Source organism: Cannabis sativa, chromosome 9, assembly GCF_029168945.1.
Source record: "Cannabis sativa cultivar Pink pepper isolate KNU-18-1 chromosome 9, ASM2916894v1, whole genome shotgun sequence".
Taxonomy (NCBI): domain Eukaryota; kingdom Viridiplantae; phylum Streptophyta; class Magnoliopsida; order Rosales; family Cannabaceae; genus Cannabis; species Cannabis sativa.
In genome coordinates this window covers 57,811,222-57,825,555 of record NC_083609.1, presented here as the reverse complement: position 1 = coordinate 57,825,555, position 14,334 = coordinate 57,811,222, and the positions used below count along the sequence as shown (strand labels likewise).

The following is a 14,334-nucleotide window of genomic DNA, read 5'->3' as shown; positions in this document are numbered from 1 at the left end:
GGGGAAGGGGAGATTTGATGGTTCGAGTCGCAGAGCACTTAACAGAGCATTTTAAATGGAATGGATAAATAGCTAATAGAAGTGATATTTGAAAAGTTTTACCACCAAAAAATCAATATATGTAATTAAGTGTCTCTAATTTCAGGTAATTTTGTCGCCAATATCTTCCATTAAAAATTTGTGACGTATACACTGTGGCATGTCCACCGTGGTAAATAGGTAATATAAGTGAAGTTTAAATGGTTTTACCATCAAAAAATTAGTTTATATGGTTGAGTGTCACTTAGAGTTCATGTAACTTTGTTGCCAATATATATATATATATATATATATATATATACATTTTGACAAAACCACAAAAAAGATTGAGTTGAAGAAGAAAAAGTTATAAAGCAAAGCACCTTTGTTTTTCCAATTTCCCAAATTTTGTCCTAATATAAATTGCACATATCCCACAACGAAACTAAGAATCTTTCTATTGTTAGACTTACTGTATATTATTATTATAGGTGAAGGATGAACTTATCAATACATGGATACATTTAAATTATGAATCTGGAAACCTTATAACAATTAATCAATGATTTACAAAGAAAGATTAACTGCAATAGTAGCTTGTAGTTTTCTAATGATTTACATTAACTGTAGTAACTAATTTGGTTTACATATCCCATACTATGTAACTAAGAAATATAAACCTTCGGGCAGCTAATGTAACTGCATAAAAATTAGCAGTGCATGATCTTCGAATGAATAAACAACCTAGGTGATTAAACACTTTCTCTTTAGATGCTTAGTTTATTAGGTTTTAAGTTGTCAAACATTCTATTTTTATTCAATGATGTATTCATTATTTTTAAAATAATAATAAGAGTAATTTGCGGCATAAGTACTTAAGTTTATCTTTCAGTTGTAATTTAATACTTAAATTGTAATTTTGGCGGCATAAATACCTTCCGTTACACTTTCAGACATTCTGTAGGTACCTTGCTGTTATCTTGCACACTGGACACCAGATGGCATGCCACATCATTTAAAATAATGCCACATCATTTGAGAAAGTATGACTGTATTGAAACAAATTGGGTCCAATCCATTTTTTTCTATTCCGACATTCCAATGGGGACTCCCGAAGAGTACTTGCTCCGTCGAAAACCAGAGAAGCTAGTCCACTTGAAAAGAAAATCTGATTATTTGAAGAAACCGATTTCCAAAGATGGTCTAAAGGCAGGCCCAGCCCTGGGCATAGGCGGGCTAGGCCTGTGCCTAGGGCCCACCCAGTCCTGGGGCCCAAATTTTTTTTTTTCCTCTTTAAAATTATACAATTTTTTTTACTGATTTTGAAAAATACCACATTGTTTCTAACATAAGGGCCAAAAAATTTTTTTTTCCCTATGGCCCAGTTTGTTTAAGGGCCGGCCCTGTCTAAAGGAAATCTACTAGAAAATGGTGGAGTTAGAATATCCAGCTCTGCTTTTCAATCCTTACAGTGGTAGAATGGCTGAGATTGCACCCAATGCGACGCCGTTTCCACATCGATTCAACCTAGCAAAGAGTCAGTACGTGTTGAATTGGGAGGAATCGGGAATAGAGGCTTCAAGTTACTACATTATAAATCAAGTTTTAATTAAATTGCTGCAAGGAAAAAAAAGAATATTAAACATATTCACACTAAGGAAATTAAGTATCATAGTATACTGTCATACCTGTCCCTTTTCAATTTCTTGTCTCTAAAATCTTTGTTGGCTGTTTATGATAAGAGTACTCAACAACAGAAAACAATATTCCAATGTGTTGGCAAATCTTGTTTCTTATTACCAATAATCATTACAAGAGCAAACACCATTGACAAAGTGATGAAAACGATTGGCATCTCTAACAATTAGTTCCCTCCTGGCTATCTTGGAAATGTATTTAGTCACATTATGACAATCATTACAAACACGTAGGTTCTTGGTAATCCTAATTGAGCTTCCTGCTGGTGTGCTTAAGAGTCCAAATGCAATAGCTAGTCTCTCACTATGGCCCCATAGCAGCTTAATCTTCATTGGCTCATCAACATCGCGAAGAACACAACTTGTATCCGGCACATAGCCAGATGCTTCTACTTCTAATCTTAAATTCTCTAAATACTCAGAAATCTCTGCCCAGTTAGGATGCAAATCGTCTGCTGCAAAAAATGTATAAACTTTACTTTCTACCTCGATCGAGCTATATCCTGGCGTTTTCTTTAATCCTTGTGTTCTCATAAGGCTTCGAACATGGTTTACTGCATCCCATTGTTTTGCTTGGGCATAGATGTTTGATAAGACAACATAAATCCCAGAATTTAGAGAGTCTAAACTAAGTAATCTATCAGCTGTTCGTAAACCCAAATCGAAGTTCTTGTGAGTTAAACATCCATTTAACAAAGGTTGAAGAATAGAACTTCCAGGTTCGAAAGGCACTTGTGTGACCAATGTCTCAGCTTCTTCAAAACGACCTGCTCGGCTCAGAAGATCCACAAAGCTCGCATAGTGCTTATCGGTAGGCCTGATTTTGTGGTCTCTTTCCATGCTATGAAATAATCTTATTCCCTCTTCCACAAGTCCTGAGTGACTACAAGCAGTTAAAAGAGCAAGAAAAGAGGTTTCATTTGGCTCAACTCCTTCAACCATCATTTTTCGATAGAGTTCAACAGCTTTATCGCCATGACCATGAATACTATAAGCTGTTATCATAGAGTTCCATATAATAACATCTTCAAAAATGGAACCTTTATTAAAAATCAATTCAGCAGGTCTGATTTTTCCACACTTTGCATACATATCAATCAATGCTGTCATGTGAACAACATCGAACACATATCCACAACGAATCAAATGAGCATGAACACTTCTTCCTTTCCTCAAACAACCCAAGTGAGCACAAGATTGAACTAAACTAACAAGAGTTACTGAATTGGCCACAACCCCCTCTACTTGCATTTGATGAAACAGTTTCAGGGCTTCCTCTGCAAGCCCATTTTGTGCCAATCCTACAAGCATAGCAGTCCACGTGACGACATTCCTCTTTTCCATTCTATCGAAGACGAAAGTTGCTTCCTTTAAGGCACCACATTTAGAATAGAGATCAACAATTGCAGTAGACAAAATGACATTCAATTCAATACCCCTTCTGAAAATACAACCATGAAGGATTTTTCCACATTTTAGATCAGCAATTTGAGAACAACCTTGAAGAAGGCTCACTATGGTTCGTGAATCAAATCCGCAACCACTTGTGACTAGTCTATTGAACAAGGAAATAGATTCAAGCACCAAACCATTTTGAACAAATCCCAAGATCATGGCATTCCAGGAGACCAAATTTCTATTTGGCATTGTCTCAAACACCAAGTGAGCACTCTCAATTTCACCCAAATTACTATACATATTGATGAATGAGGTAACCACCAAAACATCATTTGTCATACCCAATTCAATGGCACAACCATGAACACATTTTCCAAGCTCTAAATTCCCACTTCTAGCACAAGCTTGAATCAAACTAACTATGGTTAGTGCACTTGGGTTAATACCACAATTCCTCATCTTAAAGAACATAAAAAATGCTTCATTAAACTGATCAGCTTGAACATAACCACTAATCATAGAATTCCAACAAACAACATCTCTTTCAATCATCCCATCAAAAACCCTTCTTGCATCATCTAATTTACCAAACCTCACCAAAAAATTAATTATTGCAGTCCCCAAAAACTTCTCCCTTCCAATTTTCTTATCAACAGCAAATTTGACAACTTCCAAACCCAATTCATAATCTGACAACCCAATACAAGACTTAAGCACAAAATGACAAGTATAACTATCTATCTTCAAATTACAAAACCCCATCATTTTAAACAACTCAATTGCCTCAAAATACAGCTCATTTTTCAAATACCCATTAATCAAAGCATTGCACAAAATGGTTTTTGGTTGAGAAAATTGATCAAACACATTGTGGGCAACACTCAAACTACCCAAATCACAATAAAGAGCAATGAGTTTTGTACACAAATACTGATACTTGGACATATTATGAGTAATGAGCTGTGCATGGATGGCTTTGATAGAAGCAAGTGTTCTTCCACATCTTTGTAAGAGAGAAAGAAATCTATTAACAACAGGTGAAGATTGGTGGAATTGGGGAATTGTGATAGAAGCAGTACCATAGTAACGGATATGAAGAAACATTTGATGATGAAAACGATTCATGAGAGAAAACAAATATGTTCAAACTAACAAATTGTGAGTGATTGTTGAGATATATTTGAAACTAATTTGTAATGATATGTTAATGGAATCTTACCTCCTAAGGAGTAGAGAAAGAGAGAGAGAGAGAGGTGAAACTCCAGAATGTCTGCTTTATTTGGATTAAGGTGGAATTTGTAGTTTTCTGGTAATCCAAATAAAGAAACAGGTTGTTACATTCAGTTCCAAGTTTCTTGGACAGTTAATTATTTCGGTTATGTTCACACTCTCAAGAGCTTGGGTAGTTAAGTTTGTTACTCTTCTGTTTTTCGTTTTCATGTAAGCCTATATATAAAGGCATGTTAGCTATTACTAAGTGAGATAGAGAAGTAATTAGTCTGATTGGAGAGTGAAGAAACAGAGTGAGGAGTATTGTTCAAGGTGTGTTCTTGAAATACTCGAGTGAGAGAGTTGGGTTTCTCTTGTATTTGCTCAGGAAGTAGGCAATTGTTTTTGGCCCTTAACATTTCTCAATCTGGTTATTTTGTAAATTTTATAATATTTGTTAGGAGTGTTGCTATTAGACACCAGTAATGCTTAGCACCTTCTCATATGTTACGTTACGATTGGCTAGCAATACTCCTTAAAAATTATTAGTTGGACACATAAGAGAGTGTTAAGCACCACGAGTGCACCTTCTCATATGTAACGTTACGATTTGCTAGCGATACTCCCTAAAAATTATTAGTTGGACACATAAGACAGAGTGTTAAGCACCTAGTTTGCTTTTAACATTTCCCTATTTGTTAGTTTAGCAAATTTTCATAAAAAGTTAAAAAAAAATTGTAATAATAAATGATAAATGTAGGCAAGGCAAAGAAAAGGCAAAGAAGGTCGACCACGTTAGCTTTTAGCATTGGACTGTTCCTTCCTCCATTGGTGTTGGTGTGTCAGCTAAGCTAAGCTAAGCTAAGCCCTAAGCCAAGAGAGACGACGATGAAGTCATTGGTGAGACCATGGACGACTCCTTCCCCTTCTTTAACCATCCACCCCAACCTTACCTCTACCACCACACATCTCACTCTACCCAACTCATTTTCCCTTTTCTCTTCTTCTTCTTCTCCATCTCGTCTTTTTTCCATGGCTGCTGCTTCTTCCAATCAAACTGTTTCAGCGCCAAAATTTCAAGGTGGCAATAAAGATGATACCGATGTCTTTCAGTTGATTCAATCTCATCAGGTACGTTTCTTCGAAAAGACAAAAGTTAATTAGCAGAATTCTGAGAAAATGAGTTTGGTTATATTTGATTTGATTGCAGGAAAAGGCTGCTCGGTTACCTCCGGTTGAGGAGATTCGTACGGTTCTTGACCGTAGTTTGCGTGGAACGCTCTCTACTATTTCGCAGGTCTGGTAATTTCTTTGAAGATTGGGTTTGAGGAGAGAAGAACAGAGTGGAATTGAATGATTCTGAGAAAGTGAAGATAGAATTTAGAGAAAGAGAGAATACGATCACTAATAATGTTGTAATTGATAGAATTATAGAACTTTAATCATTCAAAATTAAATAAAATCTAATTTTTTCTTAATATAAATCCTAATTTTTTACTCATCATTCATACTTGTTAATCCAATAAAATAGGTAGCATAGTATGAGAGTTTCAGAATTTTCCCTTTTATAGTATATGGTTTTAACTCATGATGAGGGCAGTAGCTAGCTCCATTGTTTGCTCCCCCCATGAGGTTTGGTGTTTTAACACATCAATTTCCTTTTAAAGATTTCTTCTTTGCCTGGAAAATGTGTAGATTTTGTCTTGAAGTTCTTAACTTTTTACTTTGATATGCAGAAACATGATGGTTATCCATCAGGGTCAATGGTTGACTTTGCATGTGACACAGATGGGTCTCCAATTTTAGCTGTTAGCAGCTTGGCGTTTCATTCAAAGGTTCTACTTCTCACTTAGAATATCTGATTATTTGATGATTAGTTTCACTTTCTTAGTCACCTGAAGCATTTGTGGATAGTTAGAGGAAATGTTCTGATTATTAACCAAAATTTGTTATACAAGAGTAATCCTAATTGCACTTAAATATATGATTTTTAAGATAAGGCACTAGTCTTAATTCTATAGACGCCCGATGGATGTGTGTAGATAAGTAAACCTAGTTGCTGGGATATTGCCAATCTTCAAATTTTATCTCTCATATCTGGGCAATTTCTTGTAGCTTTTGTTGAATTTTTATATGGATGTTGGCGTGAAATAAAAATCATGAATGTATTAATTTCTTTCACAATTTGAAGTTGATTGCTTATGGTCACTATTTCAGATTAATCACTCTGCAAATGGTTAATATTTGTGTGATATGTAATACCAGTACTTAGTAAGATCATTTTGCCTGACAATTTTCGCTCTTTTACTTTATTTAGTTTAATTAATTTTCTTCTTTGCCACAGGACTTAGCAGCTAATGGTAAGTGTTCATTGCTTGTGGCTAGAGATCCTGAGGATAGGACAGATTTAGTGATTACTCTGCATGGTGATGCAATTCCTGTAAGTATTATACTTATAAAGATGCTATTGTCTCAAGTTATTTGAATTGCAAGACTAAGACTATTCTCAACAATTTAATAGGTCTCTGAAATTGATCAAGCATCGGTTCGCAGTGCATATTTGGCTAGGCATCCCAATGCATTTTGGGTAACTTATGCTCCCTTATTCTCAAGAAAAATTAACATTTTGTCACACCATAGCATATGTTGTGACAATTTGTATATTCAAATCACTAAATCACTACTCACATCTGAAGGTTGACTTTGGGGACTTCCAATTCCTGCGAATTCAACCAAAAGTTGTGAGATATGTGTCCGGGGTCGCAACAGCTTTGCTAGGATCTGGAGGTTCGTACATCATAACTACATACGAAAGGACTGGCCATAGTTTCCACTCTTTTAAATTACACAAGAAACACATGTTTCTAATTACCGTTTCCCTTTCACTCAACTGTCGCTTGACCTTCTATGTTCTCTGCACCTACTATGAGTTCTGTTATTTATCTTCATATTATATTTCTTAAATTTGATTTCAGAGTTTAGCAGTGAGGAGTATAAAGATGCAAAAGTTGATTCAATTGCTCAGTTTTCTAAGCCTGTTGTGGTATTACTTATTACTCTTTATAAATTGTGACATATTCTTGTACTGATTTTAGTGATTTAAATTAAAAATCATCTTTTGCTAGACTCACATGAACAAGGATCATGAAGATGACACAAAAGTCATTGTGCAACATTCAACATCTATTCCGGTAATGAGATATATGCAATTAAATTTGAAGGAGATTCTTTTCCCCTCTTTCCTCTGTTTATAAGCTATGAAAATTCATGTGGAATGTATATTCCTCATCGAAGTGAGAGTCTATTACTTAGTCAAATTAGGCACATCCCTAGCATGTAACAATTATGTTCCTAGATTTGTTGAAATAATAAAAATAAAGGAAATAAAATACATGACTAAATTGGATATACATGAAAGTTGAATTTTGATGTTTCACAGGTTGACTTTGCTTACATGCTGGACTTGGATAGCCTTGGTTTCAATGTTAAGGTATTTTTGAGTGTTAGCCATGTGTTCCAGATTTCCTTTTTCAAACTTATAAATCATTTGTCTTCTTTTAATTGCATAAAGCTTATTATCAAGTACCCTACAATTTTCTGTTTCCCCATTTCGAGTGTCATCTCTTCATCAGTTTGTGAGGGTTTTTATAAGAAAATGACAAATGTATTTTCTCTTTCCTGTTGATGGCAAACAGTTATAATCTTTTATATTTATATTTAATTTAGGCGGGTTATCAAGGAAATACTTTCAAGCTTCGAATTCCTTTCCCGAGACGTGCAGAGGATCGGAAGTGAGTCTTCTTTAACAATGACTATCTCCCCCCTAAGTGTTATATCACATTAAGCAACAACAGTTTAAATTATAAATTTAGAATTTCAGTGTTGCTGTCATTGAAGTTTCCTTATTCTCTTGCCTTATTAAATTGATATATAAACAAAATCATAGTCCATATATTTACAAAATGAAAAATGAAAATAGATTTTCAAAGAATCTAATAGATTTTGAATCTGATTTGGTTGGTCCACCCAAGAAAAGGAAAAGAAAAGAGAGATCATGGCAAATGACTTATCTTTTGATTGTATTTTTAATGTTCCGACGGCCATTTATTATTTCATTTCATGTTAAACATGTTGATCTGGTATATTTTCAGGGACGTGAAGACCCTTATAGTCGAAATGCTACGTGCTGCTAAACCTCAAGTTGATTAATCTATAACAGAATTGAAGATCTAAAAGGTATGCTAATCTGAACCTCTAGTGATCATTTTACGTCTAGATATTTTCGTTCAATTGTGTACATTTTAACCTCATCTTACTAGCATTTGTGTGTGTGAAAATGTTTTTGTGGCTTGTCAAAACCAAGAGTTTAAGATCTGAGATGGTATATACATAAATGGGGAATAAATGTAAGGTTACTCACTATGTTGTATTTAGATAAAAATTTGTTTGTAAAGATGATTGTACCAATACCATAGGACACTGCTCTTCATTTTTTGTTCTTATCATATAGAAGAATACTCTTTATGCAAAGATTAAAATTTCAGAACATATCAGACATTTTTATTCACTCTGAAACTTTTATTTTTATTAGAAGGGTTTTCGTTTGTATGTAAAATTAATCAACTTTTATTGGAATTTGAGTTCTTCAACTTTTTCTTAGAAGCAAGTTTGCTGAAGAAAAAGTTGAGGAACTCCAAGTCTGATAAAATATTTTGGTAAAAGTCTAGTTTTAACATTTTTAGAAAACAAAAAGATTTTTGTTTATATTAATTTTTCTATTCGATTTTCTTTGCAGGATATTGGAGAACTAGATGTATGAATAAATAGAAATGTGGTGGGAAAGAAAGGAATTGTGTATGTTTGATGAATTAATATGTTCTGCCCAAATTGTCAATGCAAATTACGTAAGAATTACTGTATATAAAACTCTATTTTTCTTTCTGAAAAAGAGTAGTAGAACTAGAAGTAGCATTCTTTTTCTTATCATCAATCATCAATATCAATATAAAGCACCAAAAAGTGGCATTCCCTACATTTTTTATTCTATTTTTCTTAATTTTTAAGAGCTTGACATTTTCTCCAACAAAATAAAATAAGAGCATATGTGTTGCATTAATTTTGCACATTAATTTTGTAACATTCGATATCTATTAGTATTCTTTAGAAAATAGTCTTTATTAAGCACAAAAAATTTCATGTATCACAATACTTTTATAAATTTATTTTTTTTTTTAAAAAAAAAAAAGTCATGAAAAATAAATAAGCTAATGTAAAAATAATGACAAACCCATAATATTCTAACTATCATCTCTTTGCATTTAAGAAAAAAAAGTTATATCATCCATTTTGTATTTTAGTATATTTTTTTTTTATATATTTTGTATTTCTATATATTAAGTGTAAATATCATCCATTTTATATTTGAATATATTTTCTATATATTTTGTATTTCTATGTATTATGTGTAAATAATAATAAATTTTAAATTTATTTTTTTAAAAAATAATTAAATAAATACTTAATGTTTACGTATATATAATTGAGAAAACAGTGGAGATGAGGTAAGGTGACTTCTAATCTTCTTTTAGTTTATATCATTTATTTTTCTTTTCAATAATTTTTACTCATAAAAATATTCAGTTACAAAAATAATGTATTATTAATAAAATTTATGATTAATTCATTCATTATTAATAAATGCAATGATGTATATTTGATATCAAATATTTACATAGTGCACACTCTTTCATCTTCCTATTTAACTAATATAATAATTATTATTTATAATCAATATTATTACTCTTGAAAATTCAAAAGATTACACGTTACTATATATAACATTTATGTTTTGGTGTTTGTGAAGACTATAAAATTCCTAAAAATTATATACTTATATATAGATATTTAAGTTTAGAAACTCCAAACGCTAAATTATCCCATCTCTAGAAAACTACGTGATAAAAAGCCATTTTTATGTATTTAGTTTGGAAAAACCAAAGCTCCAAATGCTAAATCATTTCATCTCTAGAATTACACGTTAAAAAACCACTTTTATTTATTCAGTTTAGAGAAATCAACTGAATTTGGTTTATTATTATTTAATTTATTATTATTTTTACGGTTAATATTGTTTAGTCTCTCTCTCTCTCTCTCTCTTTTTTTTTTTTTAAGATTTTGGTCTCTATTTTTTTTTTCTTCTATTCTTGTATGAGCCACTAAAAATATTCAATTAGTATATATTATGAAATTAAAAAATATTGTCTTTATTTGTTGGGTTGATTTATTTGTGTTGTTTTTACATGATATTTTTGCAGGGTTGGTGAATAAAAGAGAGAAAGAAAAATGTCTTAATAGGTATATTCTAATTGCTATGGTGGCAAGAAAAATAAAAGAAATTAGGTCAGTCATTTTTTTTTTATCTCTAATATATCTCATAATTCTATTTTTATACCATCCATTAAAAAAATATTCGAGTACGATATATTTGTCTTTATTTGTTCATTTAATTTATCAGTGTTATAGTTCTTACATAATATTTTGCAAAATTTGTGAACAAAAGAGAGAAAGAAAAATGTCTTTAAATGACAATATGTATTATGATTGCTAAGGAGGAAAAACAATTAGATCTTTCTATTCTATTTTTATTTTAATTTATTTTTATTTTTAATATATTCTTTTACAATCTTATTCAAATGACTTCATATCTTCTATTACAAAATAAAACGAAAGTACAACAATTCTCTCTATCTATGTATATATCTATATATTTATATAATTTTTTTTTTAGGGTAAATAAGGTGGCCGCTTAGATAAATTTTCAAATATATATTTTTTTTATTTTCTCAATTTCTCAATTTTGTTAATTTTTCTCACTTAATATTAATGTAACATTTAAAATAAATAAATAAATAAACCCTTCAAATTCTTCTTATTAAATTCACTTATATTTATATAAATAAATTTATTTTATTATTTAATAATAATATAGCATTATTTAATTAAATGAAATTCTTGATAATAATCAACGTCCCTTTATTTTTCTCTTATATAGTAACAATAATTATTAAGTGTTTATTGTGATAATAATTAATTAAAACAAATCATACCATATTATAAATGAAGCCACCATATTATAAGATGAACCCTTCTTATAGATAAGTTTATTAGACTATATATGGCCAATACCTCTAGATAAGATTATGATTCTGTTTAACTATTTTTTTTTATTATGTTAAAGTTTTTTATTCAATGATAATTTATAAGTAGTTTAATAATAATTTTATTTTTTCTATTGAACTTTTTATAGATTTTGGTTTCCATGAAACACATTTTATTTGGATTCTAAAATATTGTTCTTATACGCAAAAACCAATTTGAGGTATTTTTTACATTTGACTTTTTCTATGTTTGTGAAAATAGATTTATAATCTATTTTATATATATTCATAATTGTTTTCTCAATTATATTATTTGACTATATCTATTATTTAAGTTTTTTTTTTTTTTTTTGTTAAAAGAAAAATTCAATAATGTAAGATTATTATATATGATTACATTATTACTTATTTTATAGTGAAAATAACATATGTCTCAACTAATTTAGGGGTGACCACTTATTTTATAGGTGGGTGTGTGTTTCTTGAAGCTCTTGGGTTCGAGTCCAGGTAAAACATGGTTGTAATATATAAACGCTTAAATAAAAAAAAAAAAAATTTAGGGGTAAACTTGGCCACAAAGAAATGCAAAAGACAATTTTATTTATATTGTGTGATGATTAATTTTGTGCTAATCATATAAGAGAGATTTATTATATAGTATTCATATTATTTATTAATTTAATAATAAAATAATATTCGATTTAAAATTTTATTCATAATAAAACAAAATATTAACTTTGTTATATATATAATTTTGAAAAGTTATTAAAACCGCGCGAAGCGCGATACTATTCCCTAGTTATAAATATTAAAAAATATAATACCACTTTAAATACATTACATTATTTATATGTTTATTTTTATGAGAAAAAAGATCTCATTATAACCTCTTTGAGTAAACCATGTAAGAAAAACCTTAAGAGGAAAATGGTGCCAAAAATATACAAATTAAAAAATATTGTTCTGAAAGATATCATAGATACTAATTGGGTAGTCAGAGGAAAAATGTTAAAGGACACCAGTGGTACCTAACACTCTCTTATGTGTTAATATTGCTATTGGTCCAACTAAGTATCAGGTCCTATATAATTTAATATAATAGCTTTTAAGAAGTATCGCTAGCCAATCGCAACAGGACATGTTGAGAAAGTGCTAGGCACCACTAGTGCTTAATAGCAATTAGGGTTGAACATCGGGCGAGTTTGGCGGGTTTCGGGTTCAAAAAAATGAAATCGAACTCGGACCCGAATAGGGCACAGGTTGGTGGGTTGGCAGGTTTTGGTTGGTCGGGTTGATCCGGTCAACTCAGTCAACTCGGTCAACTCTTTAAAAAAATTGAGGAGTTACCAAAACGGTGCTGTGGTGGTGCGGTGGGGTTGTGCCAGGCGACGACAAAATGGTGCGGCCGTGGGCGACTCGAGCGGACGGAGTCGTGGAGGAGCGGAGGAGGAGGAGTCGCCGATCTTGGAGCCGAGGAGGAGGAGTCGCCGATCTTGGAGCCAAGAGGAGGAGGAGCCCAGGTCGTCGTCGATCCCTCCCCTAGGTCGTCGACTCGTCGTCAGTCGTGGCGTGGGCAATGGATCGTGGCTGGCTGGTGGCTAGTGGCTGGTGTGGTGGCTGGTGGTGTGGGTGAGGTCGTTAATGAGGTCTATTAGCAATGCTCTAGTCAGAGCACCAAGTATAATCATCAGTAAATGATAAACAGTTAGTTTGGCTAATGAGTGTCTAACACTGTTAACTATTTTAAGACAAATTAAAAGAGATACTAAGTAAAATGATTACAATAAATATAAATAGGAATGGTCCACATGATGATTAGAGATCATAGGAACTACATAGACAAGAGCAATATATTACATTGTAAGAGCTTATCTATGCTAAGAACTATGAGAATTCAATCTATGAGATTGCAATTCAAGACTTGCAAAAGCTGCAGAGTCTTTAGAGGAGTTTCATTTATATAGGCAATGTACAGTGAAGAGAAACAAAAATAACAGAAAACTAAAAACTGTTACAACTAAAACAGAGACAACTGTTTTAACTAATTTTCTGTTACACAATGAGTTGTATCATCCCCCCTCAAGCGAAAGGGTATTGAACACACTTGTAGCTTGTGTTTGAGATATTGAAATCTGTCTGTGGAGAGGGACTTAGTGAGGATGTCTGCAGTCTGATCACAGGAAGGGACATAACGAATTTCGAGTTGTTTGGCAATGATCTGATCTCGGATGAAGTGCAAGTCGATTTCGATGTGTTTAGATCGAGCATGGAATACAGGATTAGCAGCTAAGGATGCGGCTCCCAAGTTGTCAGCCCAAATAATTGGTGTAGTTGGCATAGGAACATTCAGTTCACGGAGAACAGAGCAAATCCAACGAACTTCAGCAGCTGTATTGGCAAGCGCTCGAAATTCGCTTTCTGTACTCGATCGAGCAACAACAGGTTACTTTTTTGCAGACCAAGACACTAAGTTTCCCCCAAAAAATATAGCATAGCCACCTGTGGAACGTCTGTCATCAGGGCAGCTGGCCCAATCCGCATCAGAGTAAGCTTGGAGTGAAAGTTGAGTTGCTGGTTTGATTAGAAGTCCCTCAGTAATGGTACCTTTGAGATATCTGAATAATCGTTTACAGGCCTCCCAGTGAATGGTTGTTGGAGCATGAATAAATTGACTTAACTTGTTGACAATGAATGCCACATCAGGCCTAGTTAAAGTCAAATATTGTAAGGCTCCGAGTGTGCTTCTGTATAAAGTTTGGTCCATAAATGGTTCACCTTCTGTAAGAGACAGCTTGTGTGTGGAGGATGTAGGATTGGGACAAGGTTTAGCACCTTCCATATGTAATTTAACCAAT

The 14,334-nt window shown here is 32.5% G+C and overlaps 2 protein-coding genes across 3 annotated transcripts; one reads left to right on the top strand and one right to left on the bottom strand.

Annotated features, from left to right (window-relative positions):
- Positions 1-1,173: 1,173 nt before the first annotated feature.
- On the bottom strand, positions 1,174-4,726 carry LOC115721911 (pentatricopeptide repeat-containing protein At3g12770). The gene is made up of 2 exons (XM_030651014.2): positions 1,707-4,726; positions 1,174-1,604 (listed from the first exon to the last, which is right to left on the bottom strand). The coding sequence occupies exon 1, from the start codon at positions 4,236-4,238 to the stop codon at positions 1,815-1,817; it is 2,424 nt and encodes an 807-aa protein (XP_030506874.2). The 5' UTR covers positions 4,239-4,726; the 3' UTR covers positions 1,174-1,604; positions 1,707-1,814.
- Positions 4,727-5,093: 367 nt separating this feature from the next.
- Positions 5,094-9,270, top strand: LOC115723321 (uncharacterized). 2 transcript variants are annotated; one of them, XR_009684275.1, is made up of 13 exons: positions 5,094-5,453; positions 5,533-5,619; positions 6,059-6,157; positions 6,667-6,762; positions 6,844-6,909; positions 7,019-7,109; positions 7,298-7,365; positions 7,448-7,513; positions 7,762-7,812; positions 8,049-8,113; positions 8,474-8,558; positions 9,118-9,143; positions 9,192-9,270. XR_009684275.1 is itself a non-coding variant. In XM_030652756.2 (12 exons), exons 1-11 carry the CDS (start codon positions 5,211-5,213, stop codon positions 8,529-8,531), a joined length of 990 nt encoding a protein of 329 aa, XP_030508616.2. In that variant the 5' UTR covers positions 5,094-5,210; the 3' UTR covers positions 8,532-8,558; positions 9,118-9,270. The 2 variants fall into 2 exon arrangements, 1 of the variants encoding a protein (XP_030508616.2); XM_030652756.2 differs by having other exon boundaries at positions 9,118-9,270.
- Positions 9,271-14,334: the final 5,064 nt, after the last annotated feature.